Source organism: Papaver somniferum, chromosome 1 (assembly GCF_003573695.1).
Source record: "Papaver somniferum cultivar HN1 chromosome 1, ASM357369v1, whole genome shotgun sequence".
NCBI classification, from domain to species: Eukaryota; Viridiplantae; Streptophyta; class Magnoliopsida; order Ranunculales; family Papaveraceae; genus Papaver; species Papaver somniferum.
In genome coordinates, this window is record NC_039358.1 from 37,221,701 (window position 1) to 37,240,644 (window position 18,944).

The 18,944-nt window shown below is 36.3% G+C and overlaps 3 protein-coding genes across 8 annotated transcripts; 2 read left to right on the forward strand and 1 right to left on the reverse strand.

Annotated features, from left to right (window-relative positions):
• The first annotated feature begins 56 nt into the window (after positions 1–56).
• On the forward strand, positions 57–6,312 carry LOC113283315. 6 transcript variants are annotated; one of them, XR_003327431.1, is made up of 6 exons: positions 57–1,014; positions 1,153–1,324; positions 1,521–1,788; positions 1,920–2,005; positions 4,470–4,954; positions 5,772–6,312. XR_003327431.1 is itself a non-coding variant. In XM_026532536.1 (3 exons), the coding sequence occupies exons 1-3, from the start codon at positions 175–177 to the stop codon at positions 1,289–1,291; spliced, it is 339 nt and encodes a 112-aa protein (XP_026388321.1). In that variant the 5' UTR covers positions 57–174; the 3' UTR covers positions 1,292–1,508. The 6 variants fall into 6 exon arrangements, 1 of the variants encoding a protein (XP_026388321.1); XR_003327432.1 differs by lacking the exon at positions 5,772–6,312 and adding an exon at positions 5,043–5,423; XR_003327433.1 differs by lacking the exon at positions 5,772–6,312 and having other exon boundaries at positions 4,686–4,701.
• Positions 6,313–9,520: 3,208 nt separating this feature from the next.
• Positions 9,521–12,511, forward strand: LOC113283335. Its single transcript, XM_026532562.1, has 3 exons — positions 9,521–9,786; positions 11,493–11,573; positions 11,758–12,511. The coding sequence occupies exons 1-3, from the start codon at positions 9,628–9,630 to the stop codon at positions 12,112–12,114; spliced, it is 597 nt and encodes a 198-aa protein (XP_026388347.1). The 5' UTR covers positions 9,521–9,627; the 3' UTR covers positions 12,115–12,511.
• A 915-nt stretch (positions 12,512–13,426) lies between these two features.
• On the reverse strand, positions 13,427–14,341 carry LOC113286719 (putative F-box protein At4g38870). Its single transcript, XM_026535349.1, has one exon. The coding sequence runs from the start codon at positions 14,339–14,341 to the stop codon at positions 13,427–13,429; it is 915 nt and encodes a 304-aa protein (XP_026391134.1).
• Between the last annotated feature and the right edge of the window lie 4,603 nt (positions 14,342–18,944).

Consider the following 18,944-nt stretch of genomic DNA (forward strand, 5'->3'; position numbering starts at 1 on the left):
TTTATCAGAAAAAGAAAAAAAAACAAAGAAAAACCTAACCTTACGTCCGTCTCTTCTTAAAAACTTTCTCTCCCTATTTTTTCTTTGGATCTCTTACTTTCTCATCGACGTCTTCTCTCTTAAGACTATTCGTTCATCCTAAACCTTCCCTCTGCCATTCTTCTGCAACAAACCATGGATGTTCATCATCAAATAGCAGACTTCAATACGGATGTCACAAGGCTTTTTCCGCCTGCTAACCAAGGTTTTCGAGTATTTTACTTTTCTTCTTCGCTGAAAAACGACTGCCGTAGTTTCCACCATGACGGTTTTCGCTTTCTAACGATTTTCACTGACAAGGTTCGGTACAAAACCCTAACCCTATTGTCCATTTCTCTAATTTCTTTTTCTTTGGTTTGCTCTACATTCATGATATTTGATTTTCAAGGATGAATTTTTACAGTTTATGTCCAAATTATGATTTTTAGTGTTTAGGTTTTGAAGAAGTAAGGCACATCAGCTATGATTTTTAATTACATGTTCTTAGTTTTACTGAACACGCTCTGTTTTTTATTTTGTGAGTTAAGGTTTACTTATTTTTTGAATTCTTAAGTACGGGTTTGTTTAATTTTGAGTCATCTCATCTCGGCTCAAACAACGGAGATTAATGTTGATTGACATAAGAAAAAATCTTATGGAGACCAAGCTAATAGGAAGCAAGTTATTATGTCTTTTTTTCATTACCTAAGCCGAAGTGTATCCAACATTGGGTTGCAAGATGATATGAGGAAGTTTGTTATCTGTTTTCAGCTTTAATGTCCTTCTTCCACAAAGGACATCCATTGACGTTGGTAGTTTTGGACCTTTTAGTAGTCCTATATAAAATTTGCTATATAGCTACATTGTTGTGTCTTTTTTTTTTATATATAGATTACTCGCTTAAATTTACGGATTTCTATTCTTATATATATGTACCACCTACTATGTGCAAGAAGCACAGTTCTTCTCAAGGAGCGTGTATCCATGGTTTCCAAGGTAAGCACTAATACGCACGACATCGTCTTAGTTTTCTTGATCTAACGATAATTATAACGATGAAGGTAGTAAATTAAATTTTCGGAGGCATGTCCACATTTGTTTTAACTGTTTGTGGTCGGTGTATTTCTTCTGCAGGTATTGTGTTGCTCATGGTTTTTATTGGCTAATCTCTATTGGCTTATATTATGCTCATTTGTCGAAGTGTTCTGTTGGCTACCGTGGTGGGCATTTTTGTTTCTCATTGTTTTCCCCGGTTAGGAATAGGGATGTATAGGGATGTCAGATGTGAATTGCGATGGTCGAGGAGGTACTTTTGTTTCTTATCGTTTTATTGTGGCATGATCCTGTTTGGATTTTTTTCGATTAAAATTCATTGTGTTTTCCAGTTTTCCATGTAGTAGGAAGAAGTATGCGAGGAGCGCTCCCATCGTACATCAAAATTGGTTTATTCTGGACATCTTTTTCTCCCTTTTTTTTTTACACATTGTTGTTGGCTTTTATAGGAAAGTTGGATTATAAGATGACACCGAATAACAAGTTGCCTTCAGAAACTTGGTGAAGCAATAGATATGAACACAATATGGACACGTTAAAGATAAAGATAACCTGGAGGTGATGTTTGGTTCTAGCTTAAACTATGCATGATGTTGGAAGATGTCACCTATTTTTTGACATCCACTGAACACCGAATAACAAGTTGCCTTCAGAAGCTGGGTGAAGCAATAGATATGAACACAATATGGACACGTTAAAGATAAAGATAACCTGGAGGTGATGTTTGGTTCTAGCTTAAACTATGCATGATGTTGGAAGATGTCACATATTTTCTGACATCCACTGAACTCCTACTGATATAAATCTATTAACCACACCCTTTATCTTTTTAATGTTCTGGTTTGCAGGTTATCATGCATAAGGTTAGATTCCAGGAGGCTGCATCCATGACAGAGAATATTATAGGCATGGTCATAAATATCCAATTGCAAAGGTCAGTGATAGTTGTTTCGTTTTCATTTTTTTAGTGAAGTGCTTTATGGAAGTAGCATAAATTATTTTGAGTTGGGCTTTTTACAAAAATAGGCCTTTTTTTTGTGCTTTTCAAAGCTAGGCCTGTTTTTTATTTATTGCAAAACTAGGCAAGTTTTGACCAAAAGTGATGGATGGAAAGTTAGCACCGTTAGCTGTAACTGAAAAGACTTAATAGTCCTTTGAATCGTTGATTTAATTATGTATTACTGATTTAACTCGGGTAAATCATCATGGACTCTGTACACATGGACTCGGGTATGCTAGGTAGATTTTGTACACGTCACCAACTTCATATCCACATCAGCAACAGCGACACAGCTCAACCTTCACTGATCCATTAATCATAACCATGAGAACTGTTGGCAACCACCACCCAATACCTGTTTGATATCAACAACATGACCACAGAAATTCAACCTCAAAGCCATCTTCATCTTGCACACAGACTCAATCCAAATCCAATTTCCGGCAGCTTCACATACACTAACCCAAAACACCAGCGACTATCATGCTGCACAATCATCAATTCATGCCTGCAGCACCAGACCAAGGCATACAACCACCATTTTTCCTGTCTTAAATCACCACCAAGATTAACCACAAACATCTTCTACTGCAATTACAACCTGCAGTTCCACACAAACCATTCTACACGTTCCCAGACTTTGTAAACTCAGCTTCGAAACCATGTCTTAGCTAACCACAACTCAAATCCCAGTTATAACACTCGGGTTATATATTCCATTTCTTCCTTGCTTGCAGAACCATCACAGGAAACCATTGCATTTGTTCAAACAATTGCATTTATTCAAATATAACTATCATTTTTATTCTATTTTAACTATCGACTGGTGGAGCTGAGTAAGTGGTTGGTATCAATAAAACATAAAGTATGAATTAAGAAGAAATGCAGTAGGGAACATCAAATGCGAATGAGCAAGTATCAACAGAATTTCAGTATTTCTTTACCTTGGAGAGATCAAGTGGGCTACATATCACATATCATCCTTGTATGGCGCCCGAACAAAGCTCAAGAGAAGCAACTCCTAAAATGGATTTATGACTGCACTTCCAATCCTTGGTACACAGTCAAATTGATTCATGGGGACAACACAGTCTTCAATCTCTACCAGCTGCAACAGCTCAACCAACTATCACCACTGCACATTCAATCAGCCAACTCAAATTGAGCACAAAACATCAACAAACTGTTGCTTCTTCTTACAAATTTTTTCGTCCATTTCTCCCTTATTGTAATTTCATTTCTCAATTGAGATCAAGAACTCAATTTCATTTTTCAGCCAACATAATGTTGCCTTCGCTGCTGTCAATTTCCTCTTGTACAGTAAGAACCCTCAAATTGGCTTGAATCTCAACGCCAAATAATTAAACATCACAGATCGAGCTCAACATCATCCATATGATGTCTCAGGAACTTCAGATTAGACGGTTCACAGTCGAAATGGGTACATAAGAAGATTAAACTTATCCAATTGATTGACATCAACAACTCCATCTTCTCATCACAATCAAACCGTTGAATCTCCGAAAATCATTTCAATTTCATCTCTACTGCAGATAACCACACAACCCTAATTTCTTTGTAACATCTCCAACTAGAGTCAGTTTGAAAATTCGACCGAAACCCAACTCAAATCCACCATCAACTGCTTGTATTTCATCACCATCTCTCAAATCAACTGCAACTCATCCCTTCCTCAGCTCGCACCCACAAACAAAACCCCTTTCTCAGCTTGTCTTAAACATCCGCCACCCTTTCTGCAGCTACCACTATCTTTCTCTGAAATCATCTCAAACCCTAGCTTCTCTATGTTAACAATCTATCAAAAAATTGAAATTGATTTAGATGAACTCGAGAGAACCCGAGAGAAGAAGGAAGAAGAAAATAAGAATCGGTCAATCTCTCTTCTGCTATTAGAGGGAATCTAAGTATCTAGACCGTCCAATTTCTCTGCGATCTGGATATCTCAGATTACTGGTTCCGAGATAGACACGTGTAGAGTTAATTCCTATGGATGTCCATCATAGTCGTTCAATTAGGTTTTCAGATGGACAAACGTGGGCGAGATTTACACGCGTACAAAAAGGGTAATCTAGTAATCTTAATACCTTCACGAGATCTCTCTATACGATATTTTGGCGAGGTATTGACGAGTCAACGCGATAAATTGACCGAGATAGTTAAAGTGGATGGAATCCGTTTAACTTGCCTAGTCTAGCAATAAATAAAAAAACAGGCCTACAAACGAAAGTGAGGGTCCAAAACAGGCCTATTTCTGCATATAATCCTTTTGAGTTTAAGTTATTTACAACACTGCCGTTTTCTTGATTTAAATGCACTAATACGGCAACGTCGTAATTTTTGCATTTCTGATTGCTTGAAAATGATCTTAACTAATCAGGTAACAAATGTGGAACCAACCTCCACGTACCCAAAATATGATTATTAAATAGATAGACGGAGAACTTTAAACGAACATTGGTAACTCATTTAGTATAACAGAAGCGGCGAATCATGATGGAGGATTTGGTGTTTATCATCCCAAAATGGGAGAGATGGGGAGGTTTTATTCTATACATTTTGTAGCTGGATTTTCCAATGTCAGTTTATCTTGCAGTAAGAGGAAAAAAAGACGGAGAACTTTAAACGAACATTGGTAACTCATTTAGTATAACAGAAGAGGCGAATCATGATGGAGGATTTGGTGTTTATCATCCCCAAATGGGAGAGATGGGGAGGTTTTATTCTATACATTTTGTAGCTGGATTTTCCAATGTCAGTTTATCTTGCAGTAAGAGGAAAAAAAGACGTAGTAGTAACCCGAGTTACAATCACAACAACGGAGGGAGATTTCTTTCAAAACTGTGATCGTACTTATTGATTAAGGTATATCAAATTTGTTTTCTAATTGTTGGATTAAATTGAATGAATTTTTTATATTATGCAAAAGAGAGATTGCCTCTTTCTGATGCAGTGGCAGGAACAAATATCTCAAGTTGAAAATGCATTAAAGGACTGAAAAAAGGAACGAGCTTGGATTTAGATGAAGAAGACATAGATCAAAAAAATTATCTAAGAGATTGAATATTTTATCTGGATTGAAATATTAAAAAGACGGCAACTGCCTTCCTGCAGTTGGTTTCATTACTGCCACTGTGTGAGTTTTGTTTTCGATAAGGGGAAAAATTAAAGTGATTTTCTCTGATACAACGTCTCAAAAGATTTATTTGGATTAGTAATTGGCCATTGTATAAGCCAAAGAGCTCCGACTTATTATAATGTTTCTTCCCATAAATTGAGTCTTCTGATACATCTTATCTCTTCTAAAATCCCATGATTATGTTCAATCTCTAGATCTTATCCAAAATTTAATGATTTTTTTTTCTACTCTCTTCTAAAATCCCATGATTATGTTCAATCTCTAGATCTTATCCAAAATTTAATGATTTTTTTTTCTACATTGCATAAATGAAGATCATAAACCTTTGAATTCTCTACCACAGGTTTGAAACCACCGTCAGTGAACTTGCTATGTTTTAGTGGAATTCATCCACCCTTTGCTTTCATAACAAGCATTAACCATACTTCATATGGGGCTTGCAACATTTTATCTTTTTAAATGTGTGAATCTTTCAGTGATTAGATATTACATATTCAAGGATACAACAGGCTGCTGACTTGGTTTGTGCCTCTATTTCTGCAGGTATAAGCAGGAGTTTCCACGTTCAAGCTAAAGAAGACACTAAACTATCCACCAGTTGTTTCTACTAAAGCTTTTTTCAATGGTTATTTTCATATTCATGGTAGTTAATGTTATATACTACGAACAGTAGCATCATGTTCTTGAAAAGAGGCGGTGATGGACACGTCGTCTATTTAGAAAACTAATGTCTTCGTAGACAGGATAGTGGTGCATTACTTCAAAAACCGAACGACTTCGACAGGATGGTGCTGCTGCACAGGCAGAAGAAGAACGATAACGGGTGCAAGTAAAATTTGAAGAGGGAAGAAAGCTTCTTCAAAGCAACACTCTCAAGTCGGCTTTCGTGTATGGCCATTCTGAAATGGAATCTCCTAAGATAAACGTTTGTAAGACAAGTGATGATGGTTATATATGCATCTCAGCATACTGTTCTACTAATTGTAATGCGGAAAGGTTTATATTCTACCATCGTGCTCCGTCCTAGGCTACTATGGATTCTTATATTGTGATTTATGTTCTTAGTTTGGGTTCTTATATATACTTTGGGTCTTTGTCTAACCTGAAATCTTTTACTTTATTTTTCTTTTCTTTTCTGATGGCTTGAGAAGATTTCATTGAAGACCTGTATATCTAACGTATATTCAATCCATTCAATTATTTTCTGTATATGTACCCTCTAGATACCTTAGATCTTGCAAACTGACATGCCTGAAAATATTCTTGATGCACTACTGCCCCTGCATCAATTCCAGTGTCACTAGAAAGAATAAAGTAATTACGCCGATGATGACCAAGGTCAGCAACATGAAGTGATTTAGAATGTTATTTTTTTGGTACTGTTATAGTCTTCCTAATACTATGCAACATGGTTCTCCTATATTGTTAGTTGCGTGAGAAATAGTACAATAAGGATCTTAAGCAATTACATGAAGCTATGGAGAAAAGAGATTCTCAAAATCTAGATTTTCATATTAAAGAAAAAAACCTACGAGAGAAAAAAAAAACCATGTTGCATAATCTCTTAGAAGTGACTGAATGGGAAAAAAAAACCATGTGCATTAACTTTTCATTCTTAATGCACATGCCTTGATTATGTATATACTTAGGACTTGACCAATGATGTTGGCACTGACTGAATGGACAATGTAAGTGTTAACCACACATACATTAAAGATGTGTTCACTATCCAAAAGGATATGAACGGATACTTGCTTGACCAATGGTATTGGCACTGACTGAATGGACAATGTAAGTGTTAACCACATACACATTAAAGATGTGTTCACTATCCAAAAGGATATGCACGGATACTTGCTTTTCCAATGATATTGCCACTGAATGGTCAAGTTAATTTTTCCTAATGAATACGAAGGTCTCCAAGCTTCCAAAAGAACGACGTGGATGCATTCCCGTTTGGGTTATTAAGTTCTGTTAGGGTTAGTTTGCAACAGCTTCCAATCAATTTAAAGGACTTGAGCGAGGCGAAGCCGAGCTTTACCAAATCAAATGGGGACTAGGGCGAGGCTAAGCCGAGCTTTACCAAATCAAATGGGACTTGGGCGATGCGAAGCCGAGCTTTACCAAATCAAATGGGGACTTGGGTGAGGCGAAGCCGAGCTTTACCAAATCAAAGAAAAAGGCAGTGATGCATTGTATTTGTAGTTGTAGATTGAATTGGTGAACCAAGTTTGCCCGGGCACAAAATCTAGTCCTTTTGATGATACCATTAAAATATATAATGCAGTTCAGGTGCGTATGCAAAATCTGGCACAACTGGTTATCCATATACCCTATTTTTGTTAAAAGGCATCTTAAAAATAGCATGGAAAGTGGAAAGTTTAATTGTTTTTCAATTAAAGGCCGCCAAGAGTTTAATGTATTGGATTTTCCATTAAAATCATCATCATTAACAGAACCTCAAGATGACTGCTTTGAGTCTATCAATGTATTGGATTTTCCATTAAAATCTCATCGAGATATATTGATTGACACTCACGGTTCTTATAATGGTTTGATTTTGATGAGAAGGCGGTCAATGTAACTGAGACTAGCATAAATAGAAGGAAACAAGTAAAAATATGTAGCTTAATTCCTAAACTATAAGAGAAAAAGAAACACGACTCCTAACATTTACAAAGACAGTTCGACGACCAAGGATATTTGCCACCTCTCTTGCTCGCGGAAATGCTCCCTCAGAATACCTTTCTGTGCTTCATACAGTGTTGTAAATTTTTCAGCTGATAGAACTTTCTCATCAAAAAATAAAACCAATTGTCTATCAAATTCTTCATTATTAAGAAAGAAATAAAAATTATCAATTGATCTCATTTCCTTATGTGCTAAAGTTTCTTCTCTTATCACATGGTTACCGAAATCAAATAAGAAAATAAAAATTAAATAACATGTAAACACCTTTTAGAGTTACTATGATATAAAGAATTCGATTTTGTGCACACTCTCTAATAAGTGTGCAAGTAACAAGTTCAAACTCTACATTGATTTAATTTTTAAGTGTTGGATAATGCACAACTAGGTTTTAAGCATGCATGGTTGTATGGCCATCTGTTAATTACTTAACTGCTCGGTTGACTTCTGATTAGGGTTGTCAATATCAATCTGATATCCGGAATCCATTTCCGAGTATTCAAGATCTTATAGGATTTTATCCATTTTATCGAATATTGATATCATATCGGAATTTTTATCGGATATTTCTTCCTTAAACATATCAGAATCGGATTAGGCTCCACCTGTTTGTTAAATCCGATATCATATGGAAACATGGACGTACTTGAAATTTTTCATCACCATTATTAAGAGTAAGAGACTTAGAGTCTGTTTGGTATAGTTTTCAAAAATAGTTTTCCATTGTTTTAAAAATATACCCTTTTTTCCTTGTTTTCATTTTCTAAAAATCAACTAAACCGGATCAAATGTAAAGATTCGTCTAAGAGATAGTGATATTAGCCATGACTCACTTGCAGTCATTCCCTCAATCTCTTACTTTGTTCTGAAAAGAAAAAAAAGAACAAAGAAAAGAAAAAAGAGAAAACACAGAAAACAATAATTTGTTGTTTTCATTTTTTTGTTTTCAAAAACAGAAAACAGATAGAAAACATGTTCTGGAAATGTCCCTACCAAACACGTTTTCTCCTGTTTTCTGTTTTCTCTGTTTTTAAAAACAAAAAACTGTTTTTGAAAACTGTACCAAACATGACCTTAACTACATAAGAGTGAAGTTTTTAAGACTGTTTACAAGTTTGAACGTGTATTGGAAGACAATTTGGATAATATACTGGGAAATTGAACTTAAATTTCAAGTATGAATATGTTTTACAGGTTTTTTAATTTTTTTTTGTCAGAAACCGGATATTATCGGATAAATATCCGTTAGCTTAACCTATCAGAATTAATATCTGATTTTGAAATCATATAGGATGTTATCGGATATAGCGCTTAACCTATCAATGCGGGTTTCTAAATATCCGACGAATATTCATCCGCTGACAACCCTATTTCCGGCACAAATCATCTATCTTTGAATATCATAGACCACTGGAACCTGTGGCATTCGATATGGACGGATGGTATTTCGCCACATGTAAGAATCATTTGTATGGAAGCCATACTTGGATTGCCTAGTCATCAAAGAAAAGAACTCTTTTAGCAAAGGTGTAGTACACGTAAGACCTTCGTGTCACTTGCTTTCTGGCTCCTGCTGTAACTTCCTCCATAAAAGTAGAAAACCCCCTATCTCCCCCAAACCAAAAAACCAATTCCGTCTCTTTCTCTTCTACAAAATTAGGGTTTTGAGAGAAAACAAAATCTGATTGAGAGAAATTTTGTTGTTGTATTGATGGGGAAAAAGAGGAAATCAATCGCTTCTCGTCTTGATGAAGTTGATCGGACCATGTATTCAACTTTCTGTAATGCCGCAAATTCATTATCTCAGCTTTATACACAAGCCATGAATCAACAGAAACTTTCATTTCAAGCTGGAGAAAGAAATGCAATGGTTTGTATCTCAATCTCCTAATTAACAAACGCTTATGTTTCTAACTTGATTGGGTGTTGTTGATTAATTGGGTTTTGTTGATTAATAAATAAAAAGGGTCTTTTTTTTTTAGGATTTTTGGATTAATGAGGATGATATTAGACATCTATTAGCATGTGGATTTTGTGATTCATTTTGATTTCTGTGTGTTTTCATGTTGTATAATGGATTGGAGATGATGGTGTCCTTGGTTTATGCTAATTGTTGATTTTGGTTTTGGGGATTGTGTATATTGATGATTGATTGAGTGATGTTTGATTATTGGCTTTAAGTTGTTAAGTGCACGTTTATGTGTCATTGGTTTAGTGAAGAGGAATTGAAGAGGCATTCGTGTAAGAGGTTATTTTAGGTGGTGGGATTTGAGAAGCATCAGGGTGAGGTTTTGTCACTTGAGAGCTTGTTTATCATTGTTTCACATTTACGGTTTTGATTGTCGTATGGTTGTCTTCAACTTGCACTGAACTTTTTTGCATCACACTGGGTTGAACGCACATGCTTGTCCATACTTGACACTTGAACATTCACACTAGGAAGTCAATTACACTTTTTGTTACTTATTGGGTTGAACATATTCTGAAGACAATATGTTCAACTTAATAAGGGTAAAATATGGATACAGTTACATACTGGATTTTCTGTCCCTAGGATTCCTTGAATGCGTAAGTTCTGGTTGTGTAAAAATTTCGAGCATTCATGTCAGTGTTTTTCTTACTTCCCCACATGCAGTCTGCTTATTTCTGTCCTCCCGAAACATGGGTAGATACACCCAGTTATATCTAACATGACAATGAATTGATAGAGATGTGTGACTCCACAGACCTTATTTGCTGACAGCTAGTACTACATTTTGTTTCATATATTTGGTCACACTTTCTAGTTTGTATTTCTTTTTATTTGGTATTAGGGTATTACATAGAGCAGTTTAAATAATTTGACACATCGAGACTCACTTATATTCATTTTAAGATGTTCTCGATTCCACATGCTGAGTTACAGTCTTAGTCTGGTACAGCCATGAGTTAATGAAGTAATAGCAGTAACATACCCATCTTCGCCTTTTATCTGTACCATTGTACATAGACATACTGTGTATTGTTCTAGATTGGGAGTGCCAGAGCTATTAATTTCAAAAGTTAGACCAACTTACATTATGCAAATGAGTATCTTATAGTTGTTAAAGGCTGTATAGTCTGGATCTAGATCTATAAACTTGAGTCCACATACGATCATACTTAGCTCCATTTTGTGATGTTTTGGAAGGCTATAAGCATGCTAAGCTCCCTAAAGCTGTACTGTTACCTCTTTGCGAACGTTGCATGCTTAAAATTGCAGCTCAGCATCTTCTTTTATCCTAAACTTGTATGTCCTCCACCAATTTTGGACAAAATAAAAAAGATGGTGTGGCAATCGCTGTCAATTCAGCCAACTCGATAGTCTCACAAACCAATACAGTCTTCTTTCTGGATATGGAACATAGCATTGTCTGAATTTTACATCTAGCTAATAATCACAGTCAGCCACAATATTGATAAGATTATGGTAGCTATATGTCTTAAGAGTCCATTGTTTCTGCAGTTGGCCCAAATGCCCTACTCCTACAGCAGTAATATAGTGAACTCAAATTCTAAGTTTTCTTTTGATATTCATTGCTTTTACTCTTTGCGCAGGAGAAACTCTATGACTGGATCCGGCGACAACAACAGGAAGGGTCAAGAGTTGCAACTTCGGATATACTCGCCTACTTGCAGGTTATCTTTGTTTCCCATTCTTATATGTTTCTTATTCTGTCTAGCTGCTATTTGTTTCTAGAGAGCTGTACCTTTCACTTTTCTGGTAATATCCGGTTGAAATAAGAAAATGGCATATATGAAGATTGATGGTGCGCAAATTATTGAGTGTTCTATAAGATAATATCTTCTGCTGCATTTGTAGAATGAGCTCGACTATGGTGGAGAAGAGCCCCCTATATCTCCCAACCTTCCGTTCCCGCAACAGCACCCTCATTTGACTTTCATGAATCCAAGCATCCAAGTATCCTCTGGCTCATTAAGCTCGGCGACTGCTGGACAGGTTTCTAGGTCAGGTCAGTTTGATAACCAGGTTAAGAACACAAGTTTCTCAAATGCTTTATCGAGCCCAGTTCGTAGGAGCTTCCAGAACTGTCAGTTGGCTCAGGGAGGCGATAATATAAACAATGTCATACCTTCTAAGAATGGAGTTAGGAATGACGCCCACTCTAATGACACCTTTATGGACATGCATTCAGATAGTCCCACTTCTTCATCCTGATTAGTTGAAGTATGTCTCGGGAGGTTATGAAAGTTCTTAAAAGGTTTTGAAGTCTTTTTTGTTGTGGTGATCCAATCTCCATGTGGAAGAGAAGCGTGATATGGAAGTGTCAATAGTTTCCGGAAAATAAACGCGCCATGCTTGGTTAGTTCTTGACTATACAGAGGAGACAAATTATTTGATAGAATACCAGAATCCATCATTCGATTTGTTCATAAAAGGCTTTCTCTGATCTTTTGCTTAGGGGACTCTCAATATGTGAAATGTAAACTTTGTTTTTTTTTGTTTTCTTTTTAGTTGGGGTCCTAATATCTCATTTTAGTTATATTTACATACTCCGTATTAATCTATATATAGAAACTGTTTGTTGCTTGTAATCTGGACAATTTTTGGGTCATCTTTTCTGTTTGTCTTGTTACAGCTTCACATTCTGATGAAATTCAGAATTCTGTTCATTGTGAACCTGAAATCTAGAAACATTAGAACTTTGAATTCTGCACACAGCTACATCTCCTGGTTATAACGCCTCACTCATTTTTTTTTTTTTTTTGTGCGTCATTTGTTGTCCTGCCTTGAAGATTAGGTTTTGTGGCCTTCTGCTGGATTTGTAGGTGTTTGGTTTATCCCTTCCTGTTAAACATTATAGATACATTTTACTTTTTGCCACTCAAATTTAATTACATATCTGATCTCATTGTCTGTAAGCAAGATTGTGTTGTTTCAGGGTTCTCATAGTCTGCAAGCAAGATTTTCTTGTTTGAATTAGGGGTTTTCTATTGGTTATCTATAAGTACAAAACCACATTCTTAAAGTACAACATTTTGGTTTTCTTTTCTTTTCTTTGCTTGTTTACTGTGATATGAATCATTAGATATCTTGTTCATGATGTCTTCCATAAGCAAAGATTACTTCCACATGGACAGATACAGTGTTGAAAATTGACGAATATACTTGACTTTCGACATTAGCTTTTGCAGTTGTAGTCATCTACTGCAGATTACCGTTCCCGACTAATAATTGGAACCACATGTTCGAGCGCAGACTGGAATGATTTCTGCATCAAACAAAAATCTTTAAACTAAACACATGTTTGAGTGCAGACTGGAATAATTTCTGCATAATAAAACCAAAATCATTAAACTAAACTGTCTGAACCTAAAAGGGATTGCTGTTCAAAACAGCTACAGGACTTTCAAAGAATATCGGGCAGGAAAGAAAAACTAATAAACCAGACTGAAAAAAGGCAATGGAAATACCCCAATCACGCAAAAAGGTCAGTTTTTCTAAGAACGTTCTTACTCTGTCGACTTGACTACACTTGTATTGTCCTTTCCCTGTCACACTCTGAACAGATCGGAAACCTTATGGACTCCCTGGTGTCTCTGTTGTAATAAAAAATGCTATCTGAATATTGATAATGCAGGAAGATTTGACGTGTCCCAGTAAGAGCTTGAATTGAAAGATCTGGTTTCCCATTCCAGTGAGAAGGTATATCAATAATCTCTTCAATCCACTCAATGTTACCATCTGCAACTTCACGAAATTTCCATAGAGAAATGCAGACTTCATTTACCCAATTCAATACAGCAATGCATCCATCAATTTCCGTTAGCTCAACAGTCTGCGAGAACTTATATCTATCGGGATCAATTACAAAATCCGGAATGGGAATAATTCTAAACTTTTCAGTTGCAATATCAAATCTCAGTATTTGTTCTCGTTCCCATGGGTGAAAAATATCCGGCCGGATCCGCCGATATATACAACCATCTACATAATAAGGAACTTTCTCATTATAACCCACACCTAATGCAATGGGTGGAACTGCATCGATTATTCTCCATGTATTTTTGCCAACAGTAAAAACTTCATTAACTTTTTGATTATTACTATCAGCGGAACCCGAATCAGAATTACTACTTGATATGCAGATGACTTTATGTTCATTACTCTGTTTATCAAATCCAAATGCAATTTGGTTTCTTGCCTGCTTGTTATTGATTTCGATCCAAGGTGATTTTTCTCCAGTGATAGGGTTATATATAAGAAATGCCTTACCGGAGGTAATACATAGAAAACCATTCACACTTTGTCTTGGTAATGAAAAACAAGTACCGCGATCTAACACTAACCTGTTAATACTTACCAATCCTCTGTCAGGTGAACCAATTTTGAATTCCACAATTCCTTCTTCTGATTCGCTGTTACCAGGTTGGATAATTCTCATAGACAGTAGTGGTCTGTGATTACTGGTATCAATTCCTTGGCGATGCAGCAAATCTTTCAAGTATGTCCATCGTCTTTCTAGGTCTTTCCGCTATTCTTCTTCATTCTTTAGCTTCCACAGCTGACGGCTCGAACGCACCCAATCCTCCCACATACTGTCTACGGGGTCGCTTCCGTATTGAATTTCCACACACCACTCGGGAAACGTTCTTTTTCTAACTTTGGACCCAATTTTTAGTAAATTTTCCAGATTACAGACTCCGACGGCTTCTTCGTTATTACGATGGCTATCTTCTGTTACAGTAGTAGAACTACTGCTAAAGCAACGAGCAGGAACCCTTCTTAGTCCTGCTTCCATAAATCCAATTTTAGGAGGAGAAATAATGATCTTCTTCATGATTGCTCTCATCGCCATTCTTCTCCCTCCCTTCTCTCGGTCTCTCTCTGGGGAACCCCAACTCTGTCTCTCTTTAGGGAACCCTAAGAATCAAACGGAACCTATTAAAAAATCGCCTCATGGGCTTGGACCGAAATGTGGATAATTTGGACTATTTTTGGTCATCCTTTGGCACTTGCAGTTCCAAACTTCCATTTAGGGGTGAGCATGGCCCGAAATCCGGGGATTCGATCGGGACCAACCACATTTTTGTGGATGAGTCCCCGAACATTTCACTAATGAATTGGACGCGGATGTAAGTTTTGAAATCCGGTGAATTTTGAATTGGATGCTGGTGTAGTTTTGAACTTCCTCAGCTGACGGCCCGCCACTTACTGTCTATCTCGTCGCTTCCGTCCAATTCTTGAACCTCCTCACACCACCCGGGAAACCTTCTCTTTCTAAATTTGGACCCAATTTGTAGTATCTTTTCAAGATCACAGACGTCGACGGCTTCGTTATGAAGATCATCTATCTTCTATCTTCTGTTACCGTAGTAGAACTGCTGCTAAAGCAATGAGCATGAACCTTTCTTAGCCCTCCTTTCATGAATCAAACTTTAGAGGAGAAACGATAATCTTCTTTATGATTGCTCTCGCCGCCATTCTTTTCGCTCCATTCTCTCTGTCTCTCTCTAGGGAACCCTAATAATCAGGCTCTAACCCAGAAGCTATTAACCTCATGGGCATGGGAAAGTCCAACGGGACTAGCAAACAAGTTATCTAGTATCCACAGTGGGACTGGCAAATAAGTGAAACAGATGGACAGACACTCAAAAACGAGGGTTTGCTTATCGAGTCTCAAGTTAAGCCGATCGTCTCAAATTAAACACCACCAGTCCCACAAAAAAAATGTTACTTAATAAATAGGACACACAAGTTAAAAGAAATATTCATTTGTACATTAAAGCGTGTCCCATAGTTAAGTTATTGACAGGACAGGCAAATAAACAAAATATACCAGTGTTATCGGAGTTTCCCTTAAGGAAGTTCCATTGGGAATTCGCAAACAACAAAATTTTCCCATCGTCCCTCTGTGGGGAAACTCAATCCGCGATAACTTAAGAGATGCGCGATGTGAGTTAGGTTGCGCCGCAATTGTCGTCAACGCTTGAAGATGAGTCGTTGTTGCTTGAACGTGGCTTTCCAAAAGTTTAGTTGCCAACGACTCTAATTTTGAAACACCATAAATTCATCTATTTTCAACCATTTTCATCCACGCCATTCCATTCTCTACTTCATTTTTTTAAACCAAACCTGACTCGTAAATAATAATTCTTGGTAAAAACTAGTTTACAAATGAAGATTATCATAAACACTAGGAGGGGAAAAAGAAACCAAAAAGATGAAAAAATATCGGTGCTAGCTACAAATGTTGATTTTACTCAAAATTGTGGTGTTTAGTTTGATTCGTCGAACATAGTTGCTGGTTCAGAGACAATTCCACGTTATATGTCAAGGCATCAAGACCGGTCCGAATATCATAGAATGAGGGGCGGATACAAAGACTTAAATGTTATTTGTCTATCTCTCTACCCGATTCGGTCCGAAAAAGATTGGATAGATATCCAAGGTGTTGGTTTTATTTGGTAGATAAAAAAAGAAAAGAAAAAGTTATTATCCAAGTATTGTCAGAAAGGCGGTGGCCTACAAGCACACATTCTATTTTCAGGACTTTGAAATTGGTGGCCTATGGTTCTTTCATTATTATTATTTTGCATCCAATATACGAGAAGATCATAAAGTTTTGAAATGAGGTGGAATACACTGTTCAACATTGAAGGCTTTCCTATTATCCAAGGAGGGGTCAAATAATGAAGATGAATATAATGAAACCAAAAGAGTGTTTGTGTTTTGGTTATTGGGTCAAACGTTTTTTTTTAACTCAACCAATATCTCAAGAGTTGGTTGGCTTGAAGTGTTACAAGATCTTCATGTTGCACCATATCATGATTCGAGATGTGTAATTTTATCAGAAATGTACCACGACTTCGGTGCATCATTTGCAAAGGAAACAAACTTCACTGGTCTCTGGGACATCATAAAGGTAACTTTCAAATTCTTCTTTTTAAATTGAATATTTTCCCAAACAAAAACATGATCAAAATATTATATTATAAATCTGTTTCGGATATTGGTGTGGTATACCTACTTCCATGTGGGTAAATCAGTTCTTAAAGACAAAACCTAGAAAGTTCCAATAATAGAGATATACCACAAGAGGAACGAAGATAAGGACATAGGTGACAATGAAATGCTTTCCGTGTTTTCTCAAAGATATCAACAAATGGACAAAGAGATCCTAAAGTGTTATTGTTCATCCTTATAACAGTTTTGCTAAGTTTGGAGATCCTAAGGTACAAGGTATTATCGAGTATCGCTCTATGAAATTTTCTTTTTACCCTGGGACCGTAAAAAAGTAGAGAAAGATTTTCCAGTTGAAAGTCTTTTTGAAACGATGACGATTAACCACACAAGACATACTCATGTCTCTGCATCATATTTTGATAGGTTGCGACAGGCACTGTGGGATAGGTTTAATAACATTTTAGGATATAAAACATTGAAATGAATAATATATTAAAGCACAGTACCTCAAATGGTACCAGAGAATTGCGAAGACGGTAATTGGTGTTCACAATATGCACATCTATAAGTTTGATATGCCGACGTTAGCTCTTCCTGGTCATGATAAATATATCATTCTTAGCCATCCATCTCCAAAATAACCATGCTTACCTACCATTCATCATCTTCATGAGATACTTCATCATCTTCATGAGATATGCATATTAGGGGATTCCAATATAACTTCACAAAGGGATCCAACCACGATCCCAATAGTTTCGAAGAACTACTTATCCGTATTATAATGTAGTACGCTGAAGATATATGAATTATTATTCTTATTATCATAGTTTCAGTGGCCTAAATTATAGTATTAGTGTCTGTTGAAGATCAATTGAAGCTACAATGTATCAATTTTTGTTGGATAAATCAACAAATGGAGGCTCTGCACTTGCAGAAGGTTCGTAAATAGTAGGTAAATACCATCCCGTTCGGATTGATTCAATATGTAAATTTTGAAGGCCGTGAAACTTTTTCAAGTATGTTCATCGTCTTTCTAGGTCTCTCCTTTGTTCTTATTCATTCTTTTCCTTCCACAACTGATGATTAGAGTGCACCCAATTCTGTCGCATATCGTCTATCTCGCTGTTCCCCCGTCATACCATTCGCAACGTTCTTTTTCTGAATTTGAACCCAACTTTTAGTACCTTTTCCAGATCACAAACCACCACTTCTTTATTAAAATCTCTTATATCTTCAATAACATTGTGTAAGCAACGAGGAACCTTTATTTCTTCCATGAATCCAACATTAACACAAAAAAATATTCTTTATAATTGATATCATCGCTGTTTGATTTGAATCATCGTTTTTTCTTTGATTCTTGTCATTTCTTTATCTTATCTGGGAGCTGATCCCAAATGAACATGTGTAGAATCTATAATTGTAAACTGCGATCGAAACTATGGAAGCATTGGTTTATACATTCCTCTTAGTCTCGACTCTAGGGATTATTTTTTTCGCTATATTTTTTCGAGAACCATCTAAGGTTCTGACTAAGAAATAATTTTTCATTATGTCAATTAAAGTAATATAATGAGCCTTTTTAGGGAGGATCCTTACCTTACTCTCGTGTTCCTCGAATAGATCTCTTAGTTGTTGAGAGGGATGCCCAAAAGCGGTATATAAGGCGTACCCGGAAAAACTTACAAGTGAACCAGCTATAAAGATGCGATTAGGGTTTCTATTTACATTATTATATAATTTCAAGACCACAATGGATTTATGATATGATCGTTTATTTACAACGAAATGGTATACAAAGTCAACATATCTCAACCAATGCAAAATATTTATGGCTACACAAACTGTAGAGGGTAGTTCTAGATGTGTAGATGAACAAATGTAGGAGCTTTATTGAAACCGTTGAATTAGAAATATGGTAAAGTAGATTTTAGAAGTGGAACTACCCCTTTGATGGGTGTCACAATGGCTTTACTTGCGGTATTCCTATGTATCACTTTACATATTTATAATTCTTATGTTTTACTGGACGGGATTTCAATGAATTAAGCCCATAAGAACTATGAAGTCCTGGCTTT